Consider the following 26,399-nt stretch of genomic DNA (forward strand, 5'->3'; position numbering starts at 1 on the left):
GGTGTGGCAGACTATCCCACAGTGAACGTATGGTGACTTGTCAGAGAGAGGATGGACATAATATGCTTCCTGGCCTGTTACTGAAGTTCACTCTGGTTGCTTCTCAGTAGCGATTATGTTGATTCTGCTAAACCTTTTGTAACCTTTTGTAACAAACATTGTTGGTGTAACTATTGGTCTTCTTATGTAAAGATTGTTCCTTCATTTCAGTCATAGAGCACAGAAATATCTCCGAGGTGTTCACTCAATGTGCTCTGACCAATGACCATCCAAGATCATTTACTAGATAGCAGAACATTGGTCTGGAGGGTTTTTGGGTATGATTGTTTCACATTACACAAGGAATCTTTCAAAGACAAGGAATAATATTTTGGGGTAAACTCAGAAAACTCTAGAGTTATAAAAAGAAGCAACTGGAATTCCATTAATTGTGTACCATGGGAAGTCTGACCAAGGATGTTGAATACAAGACTTTGAGATAACACTGTATTCATTGTGAGAAAATTGAACAACATTCAAAGTAGCTGATATAACAGCAAAAGTTGCTGGAAAAATCACAGAGAGCAAAACTGAGTTGTAAATGTTATATTAAAGGCTTTCATCAGCTGTGCTTAGTCATAGCAAAGTTGATGCTAGGCCTGCTTGAGCAGTTTCTGCCTCAGGTCAGATTTCCAGCCTCTGTGTTTTGGCTCGGAAAGCCAAGGAAAGAGGGATTACTTGCGATAGAAGGTGTGCAGTTATTCCAAATTGATTCTAGGTATGTGAGGTTTGTTGTATGAGGAGAGATTCAGACCTATACTAGCTAGAAGAATAAAAGCTGATCCCTCTGCAACGTGTAATATTCTTAGAGCCTTTGCAAAGACGATAGTGGTGCCTAAGACCAGAGGGCACGGGTTTAAGGTGAGAAACAAAAGGTTTAGAGGGGAATTAAGAAAGAATTCTTTCATCCAGAACATGCTATCAAAGAAAGTGATGGAGGCAGGTACTCACGATATTCACGAAGCATTTGGATGACCATGAATAGAAGGCTATGGGCCAAATGCCGGCAAATAGGACTAGGATAGACTTGTTCACCCTGAAATTTTCAGGTTTATTGAAAGCGGATTTTTCTCTTTGGGTATAAGAACGTGGCAGAAGTGAAGTTCTTAAATGAAAATAATGGCAGAATCGCACACGCATCTTTGCCTCCTCGACACTGAGGACAATATGCCTCAGTACCTTTTTCTTCCCTTTTCCACTGTAACCCTGCCCAGGTTATGCACCAACTAGTATGAAAGCACAGAATATTTTTGAAGAGAAAGTTGCTCATGTTTTCCAGTGGCTGGACAAGCATGGCTGCAGTTTACCTGCTCCTCAAGAGCTTTTCTTTTAGCTTTCACCTTCAGGTCTTCTTCATCCTCATCTGACGAGGAGAGTCTTCTCTGTCTGCCTAACTCTCCGTCTCTTTGTGGATGCTTCTGTTGACCTTTGTTATCCTGCACAAAATCAGACTATTGGAGGTTACAGTGTATAGGAAGCAAATACTAGCAGTTTCCTCAGAGTATTCTGTACATTTTTAAATAATACAAATACATTAATAAGCCAAATTTGGACAAATGTTGGGGGATCCATTGTTAGAAATGTTGTTCATTTTGTGCTCTCATCATGAAAATTTTTAACATTTGTTCTGCATTTTTAGTACCCAGCCTGGGTTCATTTCCCACCGCTGTTTGTATGGAGTTTGGATATTCTTCCCATGACTGCATGGGTTTCCTCCCACACTCCAAAGATGTACCAGTTCATAGGTTAATAGGTCACTGTAAATTGTCCCATGATCAGGCTCAGATTACATTGGGGGATTGCTGGGCGGTCAGAAAGACCTACTGCACGCTGCAATTCAATAAATAAATATTACTTGGATCATCCAAGACTGGATTTGTCAACAACTGGTCTGTGCCAAAGTCAGTCCACAGGTTCATGGTTAAGGAAGTACAGTGATAGTCTTAGATTTATGACTGGAGCAGAATTTGACAAAATCCTGGACACAGTAACTTTAAAATCTGATCCACTCCAGCTCCAGCCAGGTACGTAGCTTAAGCTGGGTGACTGCAGGCTGGGATCATGGACCACATGTGCAGTAAAGTGGGTCAGAGTGCAGCTGGCTTGGGAAGGATGGACATCTGGACCATGGAGAGATATGCAACCTGGGAAGGTTCAGAAGGTGGAGTGTTGTGCGAGGTTCAGGAGGTGGAGTGTTGTGCGAGGTTCAGGAGGTGGAGTGGTGTGCGAGGTTCAGGAGGTGGAGTGTTGTGCGAGGTTCAGGAGGTGGAGTGGTGTGCGAGGTTCAGGAGGTGGAGTGGTGTGCGAGGTTTAGGAGGTGGAGTGGTGTGCGAGGTTCAGGAGGTGGAGTGGTGTGCGAGGTTCAGGAGGTGGAGTAGTGTGCGAGGTTCAGGAGGTGGAGTGGAGTGCGAGGTTCAGAAGGTGGAGTGGTGTGCGAGGTTCAGGAGGTGGAGTGGTATGCGAGGTTCAGGAGGTGGAGTGGTGTGTGAGGTTCAGGAGGTGGAGTGGTATGCGAGGTTCAGGAGGTGGAGTGTTGTGCGAGGTTCAGGAGGTGGAGTGTTGTGCGAGGTTCAGGAGGTGGAGTGTTGTGCGAGGTTCAGGAGGTGGAGTGGTGTGCGAGGTTCAGGAGGTGGAGTGTTGTGCGAGGTTCAGGAGGTGGAGTGGTGTGCGAGGTTTAGGAGGTGGAGTGGTGTGCGAGGTTCAGGAGGTGGAGTGGTGTGCGAGGTTCAGGAGGTGGAGTAGTGTGCGAGGTTCAGGAGGTGGAGTGGAGTGCGAGGTTCAGAAGGTGGAGTGGTGTGCGAGGTTCAGGAGGTGGAGTGGTATGCGAGGTTCAGGAGGTGGAGTGGTGTGTGAGGTTCAGGAGGTGGAGTGGTATGCGAGGTTCAGGAGGTGGAGTGGTGTGTGAGGTTCAGGAGGTGGAGTGGTGGGAGTGTTGTGTGAGGTTCAGGAGGTGGAGTGGTGTGCGAGGTTCAGGAGGTGGAGTGGTGGGAGTGTTGTGTGAGGTTCAGGAGGTGGAGTGGTGTGCAAGGTTCAGGAGGTGGAGTGGTGGGAGTGTTGTGCGAGGTTCAGAAGGTGGAGTGGTGTGCGAAGTTCAGGAGGTGGAGTGGTGTGCGAGGTTCAGAAGGTAGAGTGGTGTGCGAGGTTCAGGAGGTGGAGTGGAGTGCGAGGTTCAGAAGGTGGAGTGGAGTGCGAGGTTCAGGAGGTGGAGTGGTGTGCGAGGTTCAGGAGGTGGAGTGGTGTGCGAGGTTCAGGAGGTGGAGTGGTGTGCGAGGTTCAGGAGGTGGAGTGGTGGGAGTGGTGTGCGAGGTTCAGGAGGTGGAGTGGTGTGCGAGGTTCAGGAGGTGGAGTGGTGGGGGAGTGGTGTGCGAGGTTCAGAAGGTGGAGTGGTGTGCGAGGTTCAGAAGGTGGAGTGGTGTGCGAGGTTCAGGAGGTGGAGTGGTGTGCGAGGTTCAGGAGGTGGAGTGGTGTGCGAGGTTCAGGAGGTGGAGTGGTGGGGGAGTGTTGTGCGAGGTTCAGGAGGTGGAGTGGTGTGCGAGGTTCAGGAGGTGGAGTGGTGTGCGAGGTTCAGGAGGTGGAGTGGTGGGGGAGTGGTGTGCGAGGTTCAGGAGGTGGAGTGGTGTGCGAGGTTCAGAAGGCTGAGGTGCAGGAAGATGCAGAGGTGTGCAATCAGTTTAAAATGCAGGATGGTGGGAAGGTGCACAGTGAAGCTGTGCTGCAGGATGGTGGGAAGGTGCACAGTGAAGCTGTGCTGCAGGATGGTGGGAAGGTGCACAGTGAAGCTGTGCTGCAGGATGGTGGGAAGGTGCACAGTGAAGCTGTGCTGCAGGATGGTGGGAAGGTGCACAGTGAAGCTGTGCTGCAGGATGGTGGGAAGGTGCACAGTGAAGCTGTGCTGCAGGATGGTGGGAAGATATGCAGACAGGCTGAGGTGCAGGAAGGTGGAGAGGTGGGCAGCTGAGATGCAGGAACATAGGCAGGGACCAAGGGCAGGATAGCAAGTGGATTAGAGGCAGATTTGAGCAATGGGGACGTGTGTGTGTGTGTGTGTGTGTGTGTGTGTGTGTGTGTGTGTGTGTGTGTGTGTGTGTGTGTGTGTGTGTGTGTGTGTGTGTGTGTGTGTGTGTGTGTGTGTGTGTGTGTGTGTGTGTGTGTGTGTGTGTGTGTGTGAAGTGAGAGTACAAGTACATACATGTCTGTAATGGGCAAATGAAGTTTAATGGATTTTTAAAAATTGTTTGACCATGTGCAGTGACAGCAGGTTGGTAGATGTCAAGTACCATTAGGCCCGTTCACTACAGTGAGAACCTGGGGCTCAGTGTCTGAATGGGCGGTAAAGGATGATCAAGGTTAGAGTGACCTTCTTTCTGAAGCAGAGATGATAGATTCCGGAGAGTTTCAATACAATAAAATGCAAGATAACATTACACATCATGCACTGTTGAAGTAAAGACGCTGTTAAAAATAAGAAATAAATGGCCACATTTCAATCATGTCACCAGCACACAAAGAATGTCTTTGGCCTTCCAGCTCTAACTTGTTCAGATAAATTGCAAGAGGTAATTCCATTGAAACTTACTTGCTCTTACAAATTCTATGTACGTGTAGTATAACAAGGGGTTTACCAAAAATCAGCTGCTTTGCTTGGGCCAGTCTAGGAAATTTATATATAATCACAATATTAAAAAATTACTGTTTCTGACAAACCCGTGAAGAATGTTGCACAGATTTGGGGCCACGTTTGCCTATAATCTTGACCATTTATGTCAAACTTCCTGACATATAGAATTCCTGAAAATATGTAAGCTAGACACGTGCACTTATTTATGAAACTAAGCCTGAAGGTATTCATCATTTTTGGCTGTGTTTATTTTCTTCTCAGAAGCATCTAGACTGAAATTTCAGTGTAATCAGCACCATCAATCAGATGAGATGTTGAACCTGTTTTCTCAGATGACCGCAGAAGTTCACGTGGACTATTATCACAGCTGATTATATCGTGCTGTTCGTAGCAAGCTGCTACAATGAATGTGTTTCCTACATTATAGCTCATAAGCAAATAGCTGTGGCTGTGGAAAGCCTTTTGGAACAGAGCTTGGTCCTTTCCATAAATATGCACAAAGATGAACTATCAGTTTGATTCCATGCACCACCCCATGCCCATAGACACAATGTAATAGAAATAAACGTAATCCAGATGAAGACAATGTTTGGAGGAGAGTCAATAGCTACTTGGAAAGTATTTTTCAACATAACAAATAATAATAACAAGATAACAAAACATATTCCCAGATATTGGAAATAAGGAGGGGCTCTAATGAATAATGTAAGGGTGATGTGAAGTTTCCCCTTGTCTAAGGGCTGTGAAATCTTTCTTTCTTTATCCATCCAGTACTCAGGTTAAGTACGTTTGAAAACGTTGTGTGTGTGAGTGTGCACAAGGGATTTGCTTTGTTTAGAGTGTACTGTGAGGAGAACATCAGGCACACTCCAAGAAGAGGGTGGTAGTGTCGCCATATAAAGCTCGTCAGAATAGCTGAAACAAAAGTGGGCACTAACATGCATTTTAAATGCTTTTCATTATTTTCTTAACTTTAGTAACACACTGTGCATTAATATACTGGATAATGCTTCTAAACAAGTTTTTATATTTTCAGTTAAAGAAACTCTTTTCAGCTTTGTAAAATCAAAGAGCACCCTAGATTTCCAATCAAAGAGTATTTCTAATGTATATTTTTAAAAGAGTATTTTAAAATATGATTCATTTACACTAGCACAGGAAGCATTTTGACCTCTTGGCTGGATGCAAGTAAATGTAATTTGACCAAATGATCCCTTTCAAAACTACTGCAATTCTGAGTGATATTATCACTCTGATCAACAACTGCTCCAAAACAAGTTTACCACTCTAAATTTTACTCAAATCCTAATGTGCCATGATCTATTCAAAAGCTGTGACATCTGTGCCATTAATATCCATTGTTTAGAAGAATGTATGCTAAACAAAGCATCTGTATTTATTAGAACTGCTCTGTACAATAAATGAAATACTTCCATAAATATAGGACACAGCCTCTCAACCTTTTTCTCAGCAGGATCTCATTAAATAGTTAATTTTTTTGTGATCCCAAAATACTGCTAATTATCCTTCCAGGTAAAATTAAATATAATTAAATTTAAACTAAATTACGCTGTCAAATATCTTTGCATACCCATGATTGGGACCTGCTGCCTTGGGATATGCCCAAAGCACTTTATATCAATCAAAAAATATTTACGAAATTAACTCTGTTGTGGTTTAGTGATCACACTGGTAAATGCAAATATATATGTGAGCAGAAAAGCACCAAGATTCCTCTGCTGTCATTTTAATTGTGCATACATGTCATTTAATTACGCTGTTACCAAATATTCGATGTACGGAGTGAGTGTATTGATAGATAAAGCTTGGCAGGCAGATTTGCACTGATCATACTTAGACAGGTTAAATTACTTTTTTAAAGCTCCTAAGAAAAAATGGGTTTCAAATTTGGAATCAGTGTATATAATCATGACCAAACCAGATTTTTGTTCTGTAGTACTTCAACAAAATTAGGGTGAAAATTTGTACAGTGTTCACCATGCTTTACTGACACATAGATCAGACACTATTTTAGAGTGTTGATAGTTGAAATCATAGCTTCTACTCCAAGAGTTTATATCTACATAGTTCTTTTTTCACTCTTATAAGTATTGATGAGCGCTGGACTATTTCATGCAAAATCTTGAATGTTGAATTAAGTAGTTGCCATATATCCACTGCTTTAATGGACATCAAAATCCTTTGCCATATACAAGCGTTTGTAAATACAACCAGGTTATAACATAGCCTGTGCTCAAAATAGTTGTTGCATTTCACACACATTTCGGTTTCACCTTTTGGATATGGATGTCCTGTAAAAAATAGTGCATGATCTCGCTAAGAGAGCAAAGGGGCCACTTTTATTAATAAACAAGTGGCTAATAAATATGTGCATGGATTAGTTGGTCACATAACCATCTTAGAAACAAAAAGATAAATGTATGAGAACCATAGAACATTACAGCACAGAAACAGGCCTTTTGGTCCTTCTTGGCTGTGCCGAACCGTTTTTCTGCCTAGTCCCACTGACCTGCACCTGGACCATATCCCTCCATACACCTCTCATCCATGTACCTGTCCAAGTTTTTCTTAAATGTTAAAAGTGAGCCTGCATTCACCACTTCATCTGGCAGCTCATTCCACACTCCCACCACTCTCTGTGTGAAGAAGCCCCCCCCCCCCATGTTCCCTTTAAACTTTTCCCCCTTTACCCTTAACCCATGTCCTCTGGTTTTTTTCTCCCCTAGCCTCAGTGGAAAAAGCCTGCTTGCATTCACTCTATCTATACCCATCATAATTTTATACACCTCTATCAAATCTCCTCTCATTCTTCTATGCTCCAGGGAATAAAGTCCTAACCTATTCAACCTTTCTTGGTAACTCAGTTTCTCAAGTCCCGGCAACATTCTTGTAAACCTTCTCTGCACTCTTTCAACCTTATTAATATCCTTTTTGTAATATGGTGACCAAAACTGCACACAATACTCCAAATTCGGCCTCACTAATGCCTTATACAACCTCACCATAACATGACAACTCTTATACTCAGAATAAAGCTTGTTGTAAATATTCAGGAGGGGAGATATTTTAGAAGGTATCAACATTTTATTTAAGTTCTCTCCTAGGTCTTGGAGCAATAGGTTTTCATTAATATTCCTGACTGAGTAGGAATGTCAGAAGATTTATATATTTGTATGCATTCTTTCAGTTTGCTTAATGCTTTGAAACTCTAGGTTTCTGTGCTGTGTAGATTATGTATTCCAAATGAAATAAAATTCCTTACTTTGACACCAGTGTCCTTCAAGTAGTAACCTCATTGAAATTCTCAGACTTTACTCTGTTATAGGCTGCTGGGATTTCAGTGTGACTGCTGCATGTGAAACTCAGACAGAAAATCTGCAGATATTCAGCAGATCAAGCAACATCTGAGTGGGAATCGACTTTTCATCTGAACAGTGGATTCTGCCTTGTGCTTGGTTAAAGGGAACAGAGACAGCCAGTCCACCGGTTTTAATATGCTGTATTAGATCCGATAAGGTTAATTACTGATATTTATTGTTTTTAATTGTATTTTAATTATACTTCCATGTCTTAAAAGTTGTTTAAGAATTGTTTCAAAATATTTAATTGATTATTAATATTTTTGAATACCTGAACCATTTAGAAACATTCAAAGTCTTTGGCAGGCCTGAATGAGACAGCTGTCACTTTAATTTTTTAAGCTGTTCCTTAGGTGGTCTTGTCCTGCCTTCCATCATGTAACTGCCTTACCTCATGTACGATGTTGAGGTTTGGAATTGGGAAGGCACCTTTCAACAAGATGACTCCATCAGAGCTGTGATTCGTGGCAAGTTCTGGCCCAAAGCAAAGGAGAACTGGTGCGAGTGACCATATATATATTTTTTCAACATGGCCCAACCTTGAAGAAAGTGTCACTATCTGCCCACATTACTTCCCTGTATAACTGTCTACATAGTAACTGAACTCATGGTCTGTGGATCACGGCCATTCTGCCAAAATGGCTCCCACTCTGAAGGCCTAATGGAGTTCAACACAGAACCCGAGTGACAATTCCCCACCACATACAGTGGGCATTCTGCACTGACAACCTAGAACTGGTACAAGGGCTGCTCCCCTCTCTAGTTTAGCAGAGGGAGAGGCTGCGTGAGGAAGGAGCTGGTATTCTTAATATGTTTTTATTGCCTTTTCATTACTTTGCAGCTTCGTTAGCATTTGTTACGAGGTTGAATTGCTAGCTTGATGCTGAACCCAGCACAGATGGAAAGCATGCAAGGAGCGAGCTGGATTTGAACCCAGGACCATCGGCCTTGAAGTCTGCTGCTGATGCCACTACATGACTAGCTGACCATTGCTAATTTAGATATAATTAAGACAGTCAACTCAATAATTTTAGACACAAGATTCTGCAGATGCTGAATCTCTTGAGCAACACACACAAAATGTTGGAGGAACACAGCAACATAGACAGAATCTATGGACGGGAATAATCAGTTAACTTTTCAGGCTGAACCCCTTTATCAGGATCTACTGTATAATTTTAAATCATTCAATAATTTTCAATGCTTTCATTTACAAATGCTATATCTTTAATCAATTATTTTTATTCATCAATTCAAATTTTGTAGGCCACATAGTCACATTTAGGACTAGAACTGAAGTAAGCCATGTTCAGATTTGAATGTTGCAATATCCCTGGAATTTTGTGCAGACTCAGACTTTGTGTCTTTTTTAGGTTCATAGAGATGGATTTGGTGACAGTATGGGGAGTTAGGGGTCAGGTTAGGGTTTTGGGACAGGAATGAGGGAAACTGAGAGGTCAGCGGTAGTGAATCATGCAGGAGCAGGAGGTCGGGACGTTCTGTTGAAGTCCAGGTATTCTGGAGGTTGGTTCAGCAGGTGTAAAGGACTGAGACCAGTGACCCCCAGGTTGGCGTGTTGCAGGATGGAGGTCCATGCATGTGGGAGCTGTGAGGGTTGGAGGTGCATGCGAGTCCAGGCATTGAGAGTGGAAGGTCAAGGCTCCGTGACTGGCGATACCCATAGGTCGATGAAGTCTTGGGGGCAAAGCCGAAGCTTGAATTCCAGAGGGCAGAGAGACCAGATGTAGAATCCCAAAGGTTGAAAACCTGTGATCGGTGATACTCAGCAGTTGGCGAAGCCTGGAGGGCAAAGTCAAATGTCAAAGTCCAGACGTCAGTAAGCCTGGAGGTAGAGGCCTGAAGGAAAAAAGCCCTTGGGTCAGTTTGTCTGGAGGCCAATGTCTGTGACTCTGGCCTAGGGACTGGACGTTGGAAGCCCGATGTCCGTGAGTCTGAGAGTCTGGAGCTATGGACGAAAGGTCAGGAGGCAGCCTGTCCCGGCATTAGAGGCTAGGAGGCAGTGTGCCTTGGTACTAGAGGCCTGTCTGCATGTGTGAGTGGGTTGGTGGGAGTGTGAGGAAAGGACTTGCTTTGCTGTTGTTGTTTTGCTTTGTTGTTGCTTGAGTAGTTCTGCTGAGGATCGTGAGCGTGCAATGTTGGCAGCAGAATGTTTGGTGACACTTGCAAACTGCCCCCAGCACTTCCTTAGTTTGTGTTAGTTGTTAACGCAAAGTACAGAGAGATAAATAGATACTTTATTGATCCCAAAGGAAATTACAGTCTCCCAATAGCATTACAAGTGCACAGATACACAAATACTAGAAGAGAAGTAAGAAAGAATACAAAATAAGTTAGCCCCAAACAGTCTAACAGGAAGGGCCATCGCTTCCCCGGCTATAGGGCAACTCATTATAGAGCCTAATGGCTGAGGGTAAGAATGACCTCATGTAGCACTCTTTGGAGCAGTGCAGTTGTCTTAGTCATTTCGCCGTATATAGTGATAAATAAATCTGAATCTGAATCTTTTGTAAACATCGAGTCATGTACGCTCTCAAGGCAATCCCATCAGGCCTCCTCCACCACTTCTTCCCCCGTTACGTATTCTCTCTCATATGCTCATCAAGTCTCCCTCATTGCCCCTATCTAAAAGCATTTTGGGAATACCCACACCTCTAAGACTATTGCGGTTCAAGACGACTCACCAACTTCTCAAGGGAAATTACAGTTCGGTCTGCCTGTGAATGAATAATATAAAAGCACTTGGCACGAAACTGTAGTCACAGGGAGAACGCACAACCTCCACTGGAAACAGCTAGGTCCAGGATTGAGAGTCTCTAGAGGTCTGGGTCACTAGAGTCTAGGGCAGCAGTACCAACTACTACACAATATGTCCTCATACACTATACCCTCATAAAATATAATTAGTTTGTTGAAATACTCACTTTCTAACATAATATACAAAATACATCTGCTTATTTAAGAATAATTAGAAAACAATGTTCAAAATTGATCCATGACGCCACTGTTCTATATTTTAACTTTGGCTATTTACATGGAACATGGCTTGAACTCAAAGCAGAGACCTTCCATCCCTCTAATTTACCGATGTGATAAATGCCTTAACAAACTCAAAGCTGTGCAGTTAAAATAATCTTCTGGATAAAGTTGTCACAACCAATAACTTTCCATTGGTTAAAGATGAAAAATTACATTTATTTGAGCCATGTACATCAAAATATACTGTCAAATGCTTCTTCTCAACTCAACTCAATAAAAACTCCCAGAGTATGTCCCAAATCTTTTTCCTTCAGGCAGGCCTTTGGGGATGGTGATGCCTCATTCCCCTTCCAGCTCAGTGGACTCTGAGGTAGCTGATGAGGCCGAGGTGGGATCTGTAAACTCTCCTAAGGTGCTGCAGGAGTTATCCCAGGTCAGGCCTGGGTCCTGTGCTATCTTCACTGGACTTCCTAAAACTCCAGGTCCCTTTCTCTATTCTGGGCCTTGAGGAGTCAGGGATTCCTAGGAGCCAGTGAGGATCTTTTACAAATCATGAGTGTTGTACCAGAGCTGAAGTCTTAAGATGGAGTATCCTTGTCACATAGTGCTGTAGGCAGTGTGTGATATCATATGAGGTTTGCCTTAACTAAAAGTTGGCTCCCAGTAAGTGGAAAGTTACATTAACTTCCATTGTCTCTTCATGGATGTTTGCTGTTTTCTCGTAATATTGTGGATTGGGTGCAGGTTTGTAGATGACCATTGTTTATCAGAAGTCTCATCCTCTGAACTGGTTCAGTGAACATCAATGATAAATTGGAGATGAACCCCCAAGTGGGCACAGAAGGAAGAACCATAGTCAGATGGCATCTTGATGGTCTACGGAACCCAGGTTAATTAAACCCAAAGGTGTAATGTAGAGGGATGAAGACAAGGTTTGCTAAGTTTCTTTTAAAAAAAGAGAACTTGGGGAGAAAAAGCTATGCGAGAACGAAGCATGGTTGACGCAGGCACAGACAAGCAAGAGAAATGCACCAAACTATTAGAAACTAAAGATATAAACTGCCAAAAGTGGAATTAATAGTGAGTATCTCTACCCTACTTACTTGAAACCATCAGGGTAAAACTCCTAGAAGAGTGACAATAGCAATAAAAGATCTATTGAAGCTATGACTATAACAAGCAGCAGCTATAATGAGACAATATCGGCAGAGATGAGTGTCCAAAATCTTTACAGTCTAACCGGTAATTAGTTTTGTTAAATCACACCAATGATGTTGATCATCATTTCCAGGGATGATCAACAATTTCATCCAATGAACCAAGAAACAAGATAGCGAGGCACCCAAGATGAAGAACCAGCACAGGAATGAAATGTTTAATGATGCAGAGGATTTAATATGGTTGGATGTATAAGTTTTATTTCCATTCGAAGGATCTGAATTTGATTTTCTGGAAGAACTGATTATTTATGCAAAGACTTTGATAAGTTACTGAATGAGATTTACTTTGTTTAAAAATTGTGATGTTGGAGAACTGTCATGAAAGGAGTTAAGCTGATTGTGTGTGTGTATATATATATATAATATATGTATGTATATAATTTTTGAAACTGAATTTAAATTTGTAGACATACTGACCGGAACTGAAATTGAAGTTAACCATAGTACTTAAGTTCAATTAGTTTTCTAGCTAACTAGGGATCAATAAAAAGGTTCATCTGTAAACCTTTAAATAGAGAATAATATTGGATCTAATTAGAGAAATTGGAGTAATAACGGTTATACTAATGAATCTCAATGATTCTAATTAAAAAGGAATTTGATATTAGTTTGATATCTGAGATTTGGAACCTAAACAGAATACTGGACTTTTGAATTGTTCTTACTCATTTAAAAATTTTGTATATTTTTTATATATACTGTAAACAAAACTTACCTCTAGAAGTGTGTGTTTTCTATTCATTGCCTCCTTCCAATACCTAGAGCTTCTGATAGACAATAGGTGCAGGAGTAGGCCATTCGGCCCTTTGAGCCAGCACCGCCATTCAATGTGATCATGGCTGATCATCTACAATCAGTACCCTGTTCCTGCCTTCTCCCCATATTCCTTGACTCCGCTATCTTTAAGAGCTCTATCTAACTCTTTCTTGAAAGCATCCAGAGAACTGGCCTCCACTGCCTTCTGAGGCAGAGCATTCCATAGATCCACAACTCTCTGGGTGAAAAAGTTTTTCCTGAACTCCATTCTAAATGGCCTACCCCTTATTCTTAAAACTGTGGCCTCTGGTTCTGGACTTCCCCAACATCGGGAACATGTTTCCTGCCTCTAGCGTGTCCAATCCCTTAATAATCTTACATATTTCGATCAGATCCTCTCTCATCCTTCTAAATTCGTGTATACAAGCCCAGTCGCTCCAATCTTTCAACATATGACAGTCCTGCAATCCTGGGAATGATGACCCACTAGCATCTAGTGCAGTGCAATGTAATTTGATTTTCTCATAAAGAGTACGTTGACCAGTCACACGAGATAAGACCAGCGCTACACAGGTGTTACACCTAGGTGATAGTCACCTTGTTCCTGGATGAGAGGCAATGGAATTAGAACACTTCAATTCAATAAAGCAAACCCTGGGAATACCAAATGTGCATTACAACTACAATAGTGTCTTAATTTTCATGCTGTTTGATTAACATCGGAATTAAATTATCAAATTTCAGTGCATGTCACCAAAAAGTAAAGAATGTCTTTAGACACCTTACCAGGTAAACTTATTCATAAATATTACAAGAGGTAATGTTGTTGCAATACTTACTCACACACGTTTTATGTACATGTGTTTTAACAAGGGTGTTACCAAACATTTTCTGCTTTGGTTGACCACATGAATGAAATGAGTCTTGGAGGTGTATATTATCATAGTTTGTGAAATGATTGATACTGAAAAGCTAACGCCTAAGCTTGTGAAGAATGTTTTGTAGATTGGGAAGAAAGGCTGTTGACATTTGCTTATCTAAAGTCAACTAATGTTCACATAGATATTACCACCCTATCATGTCATCCTTACCTGCACGTGGAGTTGCTGAAACTAGGTAAACAAGACACATGCACACATTTATCAAACTAAGCCTGAAGCTGAGTATTGCTTTCATCTGTGTTTGTTTAATAGTGGCACTTTGTCATTTAACAAAAAAGGACGAGCTCCAAGGAGAAAAATCTATGTTGAAATTTCAGTGCACTACTGAAGGAGTCCACACCATCATTCAGGTAGGATGCTAAATTAAGCTCCCTTCTTAAGGTCCATCTGAAATGGCAGTAAAAGTTCACATGACATTAAAACAATGATCTGTTCTCTGCTCAATTCTTAGCAGTAAGGCCACAGTCGGTCCATGTGGGTGGCAACGTCTCTTGTCCCGTTATGCTGAGTACTGGCACCCGGCAAGGCTGCATGCTCAGCCCGCTGCTGTTCACACTTCTGATGCATAACTGGGTCGCAGGTTCCAGCTCAAACCGTGTCATCAAGTTTGCCGATGACACAACAGTGATTGGTATTATCAAGAACGATGACGAGATGGAGTATAGAGAGGAAGTAGAGTGGCTGGTGGATTAGTGTGAGAAGAAACCCAAGCCTGAATGTGAAGAAGACAAAGGAAATCATTGTAGATTCCAGGAAGGTGCAGACAAACCATCCCCCTCTGCAAGTACTTGGCTCCTCCATAGAGAGAGTTAAGTGCATCAAATTCTTGGGAGTTCACACCACGGATGATCTCTCCTGGAACCTCAATATCACCTCCTTGAAAAAGAAGGCACAGCAGCACCTCCACTTCCTAAGTACGTTGCGACAAGCAAGGCTCCCTGTAACCTCTTCCCCATCCAAACTGCATTTTACAGGAGCACCATTAGCACCATCCTAACAAGCTGCATCTCCATCTAGTATGAAAGCAGTCGAGCATCGGGCCTGAAGACGCAACAAGTGACTGGGAATAGCTGAGAGGATCATAGGAGTCTCCCTACCATCCAACAGGACAGTTACCAGGAGTCCTGCAAACACACAGCCTTTAGTATTATTAAGGATCCCACCCATCCATCCTGCATCCTCTTTGACTTTCTACCATCAGGCAGGAGACCCTGATGCATAAAAACAAGAATGGTCAGGATGAGAAACAGTTTCTACTGCCAGGCTATTAGGCTTCTTAACTCCTGGCTGCATCATATTCCAAGTGTCACTGGTTAATCTGTTCTGTACCTTCCAATATTTAAAATGAATGCACTTAAGTTTGTTATTTTTGTGTGATTCATCTGTATATTTTATCTGTACCTTCATAAGTTATTGTGTGTTATATGTGCTACTGTGCTTTACACCCTGGTTTGAAGAAACATCTCATTTCTATATATATAATATGGTTTTATATATATGTATATCGTTAGATGACAATAAACTTGACTTTGTATATTATTGTGCTGTCTGTTTCACAGTGAATTATCAGCCATGTTCACTTCACGCACACATTGTTGAGGCTTGAAAGTCCTTCGGAAACAGAACGCAGTCCCTTTATAAAAAAGTTGCAGAATCTCACGTATGAAAGAAGAGTAATAAATAAACTTTATATATCAAAAATTTCTTTGGAACTAAATATCATGTTTAGAAGAAAATCAAGAACTGCTTCATAAATACATCCACAGATTAGTTGGTGACAAAATGATACATTTGCTTCGTAGTTAGAACCCATGCAATGGTAGTAATCTAATAGGTAATGTAAATCCAAGAGTCAAACATTTTTATCCATCTAGAACTCCGATTAGATGGTCGTCTGAGAGCATCATGTGACTGGGTGTCACCTTCATGGTGTTCATGAAAGATTTGCTTTGTTTAGAATGTACTGTGAGGAGAGCATCATGCACTCTCCAAGAAGAGGGTGGTAGTGTTGCCATATAAGGCTCTTCAGAATAGATGAAACAAAAGTGGGTACTAACATGCATTTTAAAAGTTTTTCATTATTTTCTTAATTTTAGTAACACACTGTACATCAATATACTAGGTAATGCTTCTGCACAGGTTTCCTAAGTTTCAGCTTTGTTAAATCAAACTGCACCCCAGATTACTAATCACAGAATATTTTAAATTCATATTTTTAAATGAGTATGTTAAAATGCAAGTCACTTGCACTAGTGCAGGAAGCATTTTGACCTCTTGCCTGGATGCAAATGAATGAAATTAGACCATATAATCCCTTTCAAAACTACTGCAATTCTGAGTTCATTAATCACTCTGATCAACAATTGCTCCAAAACAAAAACATCCCACTCTAAACTTTACTCAAATCCTAACATGTTATAATCTATTCAAAAGCTGTGACGTCTGTGCCATTATGCAAAACAAAGCATCTGTATTCATTAGAACTGCTCTGTACAATAAATGAAAGACTTCCATAAATATAGCACAGAGCTTCGCAATCTTTTTCTCAGCAGGATCTCATTAAATAATTAAATTTCTGTGATCCCAAAATGATGCTAATCATCCCTCCAGGTAAAATTACATTTAATTAAATTTAAGCTAAAATTGCGCTGTCAAATACTTTTGCATACTCATGATTGGGATATCCCCAAAGCAATTTATACCAATCCATATACTTATGAAATTAACTCTGTTGTGGTTTATTAATCACACTGGTAAATGCAAATATATATGTGAGCAGAAAAGCACCAAGATTCCTCTGCTGTCATTTTGTCACATTGTGCACACATGTGACTTAACTGGGCTGTTACCAAACATTCGATATACGGAGTGAGTGTATTGATAGACAAAGCTTGGCAGGCAGATTTGCACTGATCATACTTAGAAAGATTAAATTACTTTTTAAAAAATCCCAAGAAAAATGCGTTACAAATTTGGGATCTGTATATAATCGTATTCTGACCAAACCAGATTTTCCTTCTGTAGTACTTTAATAACATTAGGGTGAAGATTTGTACAGTGTTCACCATGCTTTACTCACCCCCTAAGTCAGACACTATTTTAAAGAGTGTTGATAGTTGAAATCATACTTCTACTTCAAGAGCTTAGATCTACAGTTTTTTTCCTACAAATATTGAGGAGTTCTGGACTATTTGACCTAGTGTCTTGCATTAAATAGTTGCCAGTATCCACACTTTTAGATGGACAGCAAAATCCTTTGCCATACAAACACAATCTGGTTATAACATTACTCCTTGTGGGAGTAGCCTGTGCTCAAAATGGTTGTTGCATTTCATGCACATTTCAGTTTCACCTTTTGGATATGGACATCCTGTAAGAAACAATTGTAATGCCATGGGTAGATTTCTACAGCTATGCTGTGAGGTATTTTTATTTTAGCATTTTTCTGTAAAAGCAGTGGTACAAGTGTTTTGGCTTTGGCTAAAGATAAGGAGCCATGTTTTCCAACTTAGGAATGTGGTGTCAGACAATTAGGGTTGTCCCAAAGTGGCTACGTGAGGAAGTATCATAGACAGATAGCATCTTGATGGCTGAGGTGACAGTCACCTTCTTTCTGCACTAGAGGTGATGGAATTTGAACAGCTTTAATTCAATAAAACAAACCCTGTGTTACAACTACAATAATGTCTTCATTGTGATGCTGCTTAATTAACATCGGAATTAATCTGTCAAATTTTAATGCATGTCACCAAAAAGCAATGAATGTCCATAGACACTACAAAAGGCAATGTTGCAATAACTTACTCACACACGTTTTATGTACATGTGTTTTAACAAGGGTGTTACCAAACATTTTCTGCTTTGGTTGACAACATGAATGAAATGAGTCTTTGAGATGTATATTTTTATATTTTGTGAAATGGTTGATACTGAAAAGCTAACATCAGATCTAGTGAAAAATGTTTGTATATTGGGAAGAAAGGCTGCTGACATCAGCTTATCTAAAGTCAACAAATGTACACATAGATATCACCACCCTATCATGTCATCCTTACCTGCATGTGGAATTGCTGAAACTAGGTAAACAATTTACGCACACATTTATCAAACTAAGCCTGAAGGTGCGTATCATTTTCATCTGCACTTGTTTAATAGATGTACTATAACAAAAAAATGACGAGCTCCAAGTAGAAAAATCTATGTTGAAATTTCAGTGCAGTGCTGAAAGAGTCTACACTATATTTAAGATGAGACGTTGAAATGAGGTCCATTCTTCTTCTCTCAAACGGCAGTAAAAGTTCATGTGACATTAAATCACAATGCATTCTCCGCTCAATATTACTGTGCTGCTTGTTACCCAATAAATCAGCAGCTATGCTTCCAATGTTTACAGTTCATGCGCTCAATGTTGAGACTTGAAATCAGTTTCTTTTTAAAAATGGAAACAGAACTCAGTCCCTTTTTAAAAATGTTGCAGAGAACAAAACAGGGGCAGATCCTCATAGATATGAGAGAAGAGTAATAAATACAATTTATATATCAACAATATCTTCAGAATTAAATATAATATTTAGAAGAAAGTCAAGAACTGCTTGGAAATATATCCGAAGATCAGTTGGTGACATAAGGATACAAACTAAGTAACAGTTTGCTTCATAGTTAGAACCCATGCAATGGTAGTAATTTGATGGGTAATGTAATTCCAAGAGTCAATCAATTTTATCAATCCACTACTCAGATTAGGTTTTCTTTTGAGAACGTTATGTTTCTGGACATCACCTTCATGGTGTGCATGAAGGATTTGCTTTGTTTGGGCTGTGCTGTAAGGACAGCATCAGGTACACTTTACAGCAGCGGTTCCTAACGCTTAATGGCGTTGGTCCATGGCATAAAAAAGGCTGGGAACCCCTGCTCTACAGGAATGGGGCAGTTACATCACATAGTCTGGTGCTGAATCAGGCAGACTCTCAGCGCAGACACTCCTCTGCCAGAATCTCGTGCTAGGAATGGAGCTGCAGACCTGCAGCTGGGCTCTTGGCCATTCAAACTCTGACTATCACTGGAGACGTGCAAGCCAGACATCCTGAGGAGATAAGTTCACTTGCCCCATCTCTGAACTGTTCCCACAGCCTATGGACTCACTTTCAACAACTTTTTCATCTCATGTTCTCAATATTCATTGCTTATTTGTTTACTATTAATATTTCTTCTTGTCCTCTTTCTTTCTGTATTTGCAGTTTGTCATTTTTTACAGATTGGTTGTTTCTCCATCCTGCTGAGTGTGGGTTTTTATTCACTCTGTTGTGTTTTTTGTGTTTAGTGTGATGGCCCACAAGACAGTGAATCTCAGAGTTGAATATGGTGACATATATGTACTTTGACAATACATTTGTTTTGAACTTTGAACCGAGATACAAATACCCTCACAGGGAAATAAAATGCATGAGTTTTTTTAAAAATCAGCTAGATTTTGTAGAAAATGCCAAATGTTCCCTATGCAGGGGCCCGTCTAACTATCCACAAATTGGGGTTTGATGCAATGATGATGAAATCATGGCCTGAGATTCATGACTGTTCTACCAAGTAGGCTCCTGTTCTAAAGGCCTCATGGAGCTCAGTGGGCCACACAGTTTCCCACCATATACCATAGGTGGGGCTTCGGCACTGACAACATACTAGACCTGGCAGAGGACTGGCTCCTCTTTTCACCAGTTCATTACAGGAAAGTGGCTGCATGAACTAGGTATTAGTTAATTTAGATACATTTAACCTGTTTATTTCAAAAGCTTAATTTTAATCTATTGTAAAGTGTTAGACTCAGACTTAAAACAGTTTATCTTTACTGTTCGGTTGCAAAAGCTATAACATCCATATTCAATTCTAATCCAGAAGGTAAGCTATGTTTTGGCTTGAATCGCTGGGATTTGAGCACTTTCATGAAGCTGTGGGATGGACAGTGGTCACCATTTAACATTTGCCCCAATAAAGTCAATATTCATGATGTAGTGGGAAATTTCTTCGAATTGCTCCTTGAACTTGCATGTGAAATCAAAACCAATAGCTTGCTTTTTAAATAAAGTTTATTTAAATAAGATCAATTTAGTTCTGAAATTTCTACAATGTCCTTCATGCACCATAGTTTAACATTTGATGCAATCCTATTTTTGTGCAACAAAAATGTTTATGTTCACCCCGGCTGCATTTATGTTCTTTCCAAATCAATGCACTAGATGGAGCTCACTAGCTTCCAAAACTCTCAGCACAGAGGAAGTAGCCTTCCAATTAAAAGTAGATGACCCACCAATGGAGATCACATGATTGGAAAGCATTGAAGGAAGTTATCCCTCAGTGCAGTTCCTACTTGTGTTCCAATATGATGATATGCAGGTCTTGAAGTTCCTGTTAGTATTAATGTAGACTGGTGACAGAGGGTATTTGTTGACTTGGGTTCGGTTGTAACTATCACTCAAAATTCCAAAAGCAATGCCGAGAGAGGAGGATTCAGGTTGCTTTTAATATATTCACCTAACTTTAATTTGAGGTCCTCTGTTATGTTTTGTAACTTCAAAACATTAGACTAATTTGAAGAAAGACTCGAGAGTCCAAAATGAGAGTCTAAGTTCAAGTTTATTTTAAGCGAGGCACACATGTATCATGTGGTAGCGTAATGATGTACTTATTCATATAACCTGTAATGAATTATGTAAATGAACAAGAATGCTTAATCAGTATATATACACACACAATTAAACACATATACATATATACAAATACACATACACACATATGATTACTCAAATATTATTGAAATATTAAAGAGTCAACACTCCTTGCTTAGCTATAAACTCCAAGTCAATAGAGAATGCATCTCAACTATATACACACACTATATTATATAATACAACTGTTATACACAGCCATCAACAGCACAGTAAATTTTAAATTGTCCCTTTCAGGCCTAAAGTTTTCATCGCTGTGGAGGATTTCTTATTCTTGTGGGATAATGTCTTTCCTGACATTGGGGATCACTCTGCTTGACAGGTGAGACTTGCGGCTGTGTAACAATCTCAGGATCTGGGACCTCCTCCGTGGTTGTTGTTGGAGTTGACTCTGAGACTGCAGGAAGTGGTTCTGATAGTGGTAGCCAACTTTCTTCTCTAACAATTGACTCTGCTCTCCTCATTGGATCGATGTGTCATCTCCACATGGCATCAGACACAATCTCCACTGTGTAGGAGAGTGGTCCAATTCTGTCCTTAATCCTTCTGAGTACCCTTTGTAGTTCCTCACTAGGACGGCTTGAACTTCCTTGTTTGAGGAGCCTTTCATTTGTCTCAGCTGATTGTCCTGCATTCTCCTTCTGGGATTGAGTTTCAGAAGATCTGAGTGTGAATGCAAGGGACAACCCAGGAACAGCATAGCTGGGGAATTGTTGGTTGTGGAATATGTTGCAAATAGGATATTGGCGAGCTTCTGGTCCAGTGTTAGTGTAGTGTGTTCAGCTGACATTGCTCACAGTGTTTTCTTTAGACTCTGGACAAACCCTTCTGCCAAGCCATTTGTAGGTGGATGGTACGGTGCAGATGTAATGTGTCTTATTCCATTCATTTTTAGGAATGACTGAAGCTGTGGTCCATTGTCACTGACAAAGTGCTCTGGAACACCAGTCTTTGTGAAGGGGCTTCTCAATATTCAAGGCTGTAGTGGAGGCTACTGGGAACACTTTGGACTATTTTATAGCTGCATTCACTATTACGAAGAATTTGTGCCCATGAACGGTCTGGCAAAATCCACATGAATCCTCTACCAGGGCAAGGCAGGCCATTTCCAGGGATGGAGAGGAGCAGCCCTTGGCATCTTCTGGACGTGCTGGCATCCTGAACAGTGCATGGCAATTTGCTCGATCTGCTGCTCTATCCCAGGCCACCAGGCAAAGCTTCAAGCCAACACTTTCATTTTGACCTTGCCTAGATGACTGGCATGTAGCTCCTCCAACACTTTAGTTCTCAGCTTATATGGTACAACAACTCTCAATCCCACATGAGGCAACACCCACCAAGGGCAAGTTCATCATGGCCCTGGTAAAAATGGGGGAAGTGGGATTTCTGTTCCACATTCCAGTCATTTGGGTGGCCATGTAGATCTGAAACAGTGTGGGGTTTTTTTTTCTGGTTTTCCTTTGGATCATCTCTGCTATAATAAAGAGATTTTCAATTTGCGTTAGGGAGAATACATTGAGATGTGTGTTTTTTGTTGATTTTTCAGATATTTCCTTATCAAGGGTAAACATGACAACCCATCAGCATTTCCATGATTAGTCATCTCTTGAATTCAATCTTGTAATTCTGTCCTCCAAGAACCAGAGCCTATCTCTGCATTTGTGCTGCTGTCTTAGTGGAACACCATTCTAGGAATTGAAAATGGATATTAATAGTTGATGATCAAGAATGAGGGTAAACTCTCTCCCATAAAAGTACCAGATGAAGTGTTTTACACCGCAAATCATAAAGGAACATGATACAAATGCTAAGGGGTGTTCACTTCCGTCACTCGTAGCATGCGACATGACTGCACCTATAACATAAGGCGAGGCGTCAAACGCAAGCCTCAAGGATGATGTGGATCATAACGTATCAGTATTGTGCTGACATCACTATTTCCTTTACGTTTTTGAGAGCCATCTCATGCTGCATAGTCCAATTCCAGTTCTTCCCTGTTTGCAGAAATGAGTTAAAGGGTGGAGACAGTAGCCAGGTTTGACTGGAACCTGTATTAGTAGTTGACAAATCCTAAAAAGGAAAACAACTGTGACACATCCTTTGGCCTTGGGCATCCACCACAGCTTTAATTTTCTTAGCAGACTTGTGCAATTCTTGTGCGTCAATCATGTGTAATGATTAAGAATGCTTAATCAATATATACATTGTTAGGTGTGGATCTATTTCTTTTAGAGCAATGACCCCCTTAGCATGATTTTTGATGTGTTGTCTATGCATGTGTATTGATCTGTTGTCTGAGCATACGCGTTGTTCCCTCTCTCTTGCTGCAATGTGAATACACCAGCTAAACCTGTGCGCGCTTTTACTTGATTGATATGTAGTTGCACGGATGCTGCAAATCAGTGGTGCGTAAAGAACCTGAATGTCAGAGAATATCATCATATGCAGAGTTAAACAGTACAGAGAAGGCCATGGACACTAACAAAGGGATGCACGAATGCAGCATAGTACACAGTGAAAGACCTGGAACTAACAAAGTTAAAGTGAAAATAACATGGCGAAGGCATCAGTCAGGAAAGTCGATAGTGCTAATGAGTTGTATAATTGAGAGGGTTAAACTGAATTGTAAGCCAAATAATGTGGATGAGCAAAAGAAAGCCCCCATGCTTTTTAGTTTAATGGGTGCAAGGATATACAGTCGCTTACGCAACTTAGTAACCTCCATAAAGCCAGCAAGCAAGACATTTGATGAAATTGTTACAATTTTACAAAATCACTTGAGCCCTAAACCGCTGATACTAGTTGAGAGATTTAGATTTTACAAAAGAAACCAGCCAAAGGATGAAAGCGTTTCTGAATACAATGCAGAACTCTGCAAACTTTCCCAGTACTGAAACTTTACAGATGGACTTTCTGATGCATAAAGGGACAGCATTGTATGTGGCATGAATAGTCAAAGCACTCAAAAGAGGCTGCTATCCAAAAGAGACCTAGCCTTAGAACGGGCATTGACCATCACAATATCATTAGAGCCGGCAGCAAAGGATGCAGCAGAACTACAGAAAAAGAGGTTAGAATGTGAAATTCACAAAATGTCCCAGAATGGTGCAAAAAGCTAAAAAGTGGAGCAATTCATCCCATGATGCAAATGACTGTTGGTTCAAAGAAGAAGTTTGCAGGAAGTGTCACAGACAGGGTCACATAGAGAGTGTGCAAGGAAGACAGAAAGCACAATCAAAGAGAAAAACCACATCAAGTGAAAAAGCTAAACAAATGTATAAAGTGACCGAATGTGAAAGAGAGTCAGACAGCACAGAGTCAGGCAAAGGTGCGCTGTCATATCTAGAATTGCATAGTATTATTGAAGCAGATCACAAAATCATATGGATCACAATAGACGTGTCTGGTGTAAAACTGAAACAGGAACTGGACTCAGGGTCAGCTTTGCCTATAATTTCAGAGGCTAACTACAACAGACTGTTTTCTAAGATAACATTAGAGAAGACCTCAATGATGCTAAAGACCTACACAGGTGAAAAAGTGTTTCCCAAAGACAAACTGAAGATGAATATGTCGTATGGAGGCCAAACGGTCAGGCCTTGTAAACTACTACCACCGGCTTCTCCCAGACATTGCTACAGTGCTTTACCCATTGAATACACTGTTGCAGACAGGAGCAAAATGGGAATTATCAGAAAGATGTGAAAGAGCTTACAAGAAAACAAAGAGACTAATAATATCAGATGAACTGCTCACCCATTATGACCCATCTCTACCCATCAGATTGGCATGTGATGCATCCCCTTATGGCATTGGGGCTGTTTTGTAATACATTATGAAAGATGGATCTGAATGCTTGATTGCATTTGCTTCACGATCACTGATGAACACAGAACACAACTACACAGAGCTTGTCCAAGAGGCCTTTAGTCTAGCATTGGGAATAAAGAAGTTCCACCACAACTTCTACAGACAAGAGTTTATACTAGTGACAGATCTCCAGCCCCTTGTGTCCATTTTCAATCCCAGGAAGGGAATTCCAGAGATGACTACTACCTGGTTACAACATTGGGCACTATTTCTAGGAGCCCACTCATATAACACAGAGTTCAAGGGTACCAAACAACACAGCAACGCTGATGGCTTGTCATGTCTCCCACTATTGGCAACTGAAGAAGAAAAGTCTTCATTCTGTGACCCAGCAGAAGTGTTCCACCCAGCACTGGTGGACCAGTTGCCGGTGACAAATTCGGAAATACGAAGAGAAACAAAGAATGACCCGACCTTGTCAAAAATCTTATGACATCACCACGCAAGGATGGCCAGCTCATGGTAACACTATGTTTCTAGAGTTCGCAGTGAGACGAGACCAACTGTTGGTATGTCAAAGAACGGTGATGTGTGGATCTCGTGTTGTGGTTCCCTCTGAACTGCGTACCAGAGTGTTAGAGAATCTGCATGAAGGATACCTGGGCATAGTCAAGATGAAGCTACATGTTGTGGCTGGGAATAGATAAACAGATTGAAAATTTGGCGAAAAGCTGTTCAGGATGCCAAAAAGTTTAAAATGTACTCCCACACACACCATTACACCTGTGAGAGTGGTGGTTGTCACCATGGCAAAAAGTACATATTGACTTTGCTGAGCTATTCATACTTCTGAAGTATTGTGGATGCTCATTCAAAGTGGCCAGAGGTTTCACCAATGAAGTCAACCACCTCAGCAAAGAGTGTCCCTACTCTGAGGACTACCTTTACCAGAAACAGCTTACCAGAACTTATTGTGAGTGACAATGGACCGCAATACACGTCAAAATATTTCCGACTGTTCATGAAGGAAAATGGCATCAGACATTTCAAGACAGCTCCACACCACCTAGCGATGAATGGTTAGCTGAAAGGTTTATCTAAACCTTCAAGAAGTCCATTAAAGCTATGGAGAAGGAGGACATTTCTCTACAACACAAGTTGGACAACTTCCTTTTTGTGTATCAGGACTCTGTCCATATGATGACAAATCAAACACCTGTAATGATGTTCATGAGCAGAAATTTGAGATCTTGCATAGACCTTCTGAAACCAGATCTACAGAGGGAAATACAGAATAAACAATTCAACCAGTTGCCAGTGAAGCAGCAAGGAGCTTTGAAGTTGGATAGGAAGTCCTTGTGCCTGATTATGGAGAAGACAAGTGGACACCTGATAGGATAGCTACAAGAACCGAACCACTGATGTACACAGTATATGTTGAAATCATACACAGAGATGTCATGTGGAGCAGATACAGTATGCTCAACCGAAGAACAAACTCGAGTTGATTGCATCCAAAGAGAAAGACACTTACCTCTCAGTGATGATGTCACTGACAGCAACGTAACACTGCTGGCAACTAAGAACGTTGTCTTAGACAAGACATCTACCAAAACTGATGCCATTCCACAGGCCCAGAGGCACTATCCTAAAAGAAACAGAGTTCCACCCAAAAGACTGAATCTTTAGAACAGGAAGTTAATTATGGACTGTTATTGTGAAAGCATGTTTATTTGAATATGGTTGGTGAAAGGGAAATTAAATGTTTTGTACATATGCAGTTTTATATTACATTAATCTAAAGGGGGAGGAAGTGTAACATATGGATCTATTTCTTTCTGAGTATTGTCCCCCTTAACACTACGCATGGATCTGTTGTCTATGCATTTGCTCTTGGTCTCTTGCTGCAATGTGAATTT

General features: G+C 41.0%; 1 protein-coding gene across 1 annotated transcript in view; it reads right to left on the minus strand.

Annotated features, from left to right (window-relative positions):
- Positions 1–26,399, minus strand: part of LOC140730127 (uncharacterized) — a 153,234-nt gene that overhangs the window by 103,109 nt on the left and 23,726 nt on the right. The window contains exon 3 of the mRNA XM_073050261.1: positions 1,347–1,475. Coding sequence (XP_072906362.1) covers positions 1,347–1,475 — 129 coding nt within the window. The remainder of the gene's footprint in view (positions 1–1,346; positions 1,476–26,399) is intronic.

This window comes from Hemitrygon akajei, chromosome 7 (assembly GCF_048418815.1).
Source record: "Hemitrygon akajei chromosome 7, sHemAka1.3, whole genome shotgun sequence".
Taxonomy (NCBI): Eukaryota; Metazoa; Chordata; class Chondrichthyes; order Myliobatiformes; family Dasyatidae; genus Hemitrygon; species Hemitrygon akajei.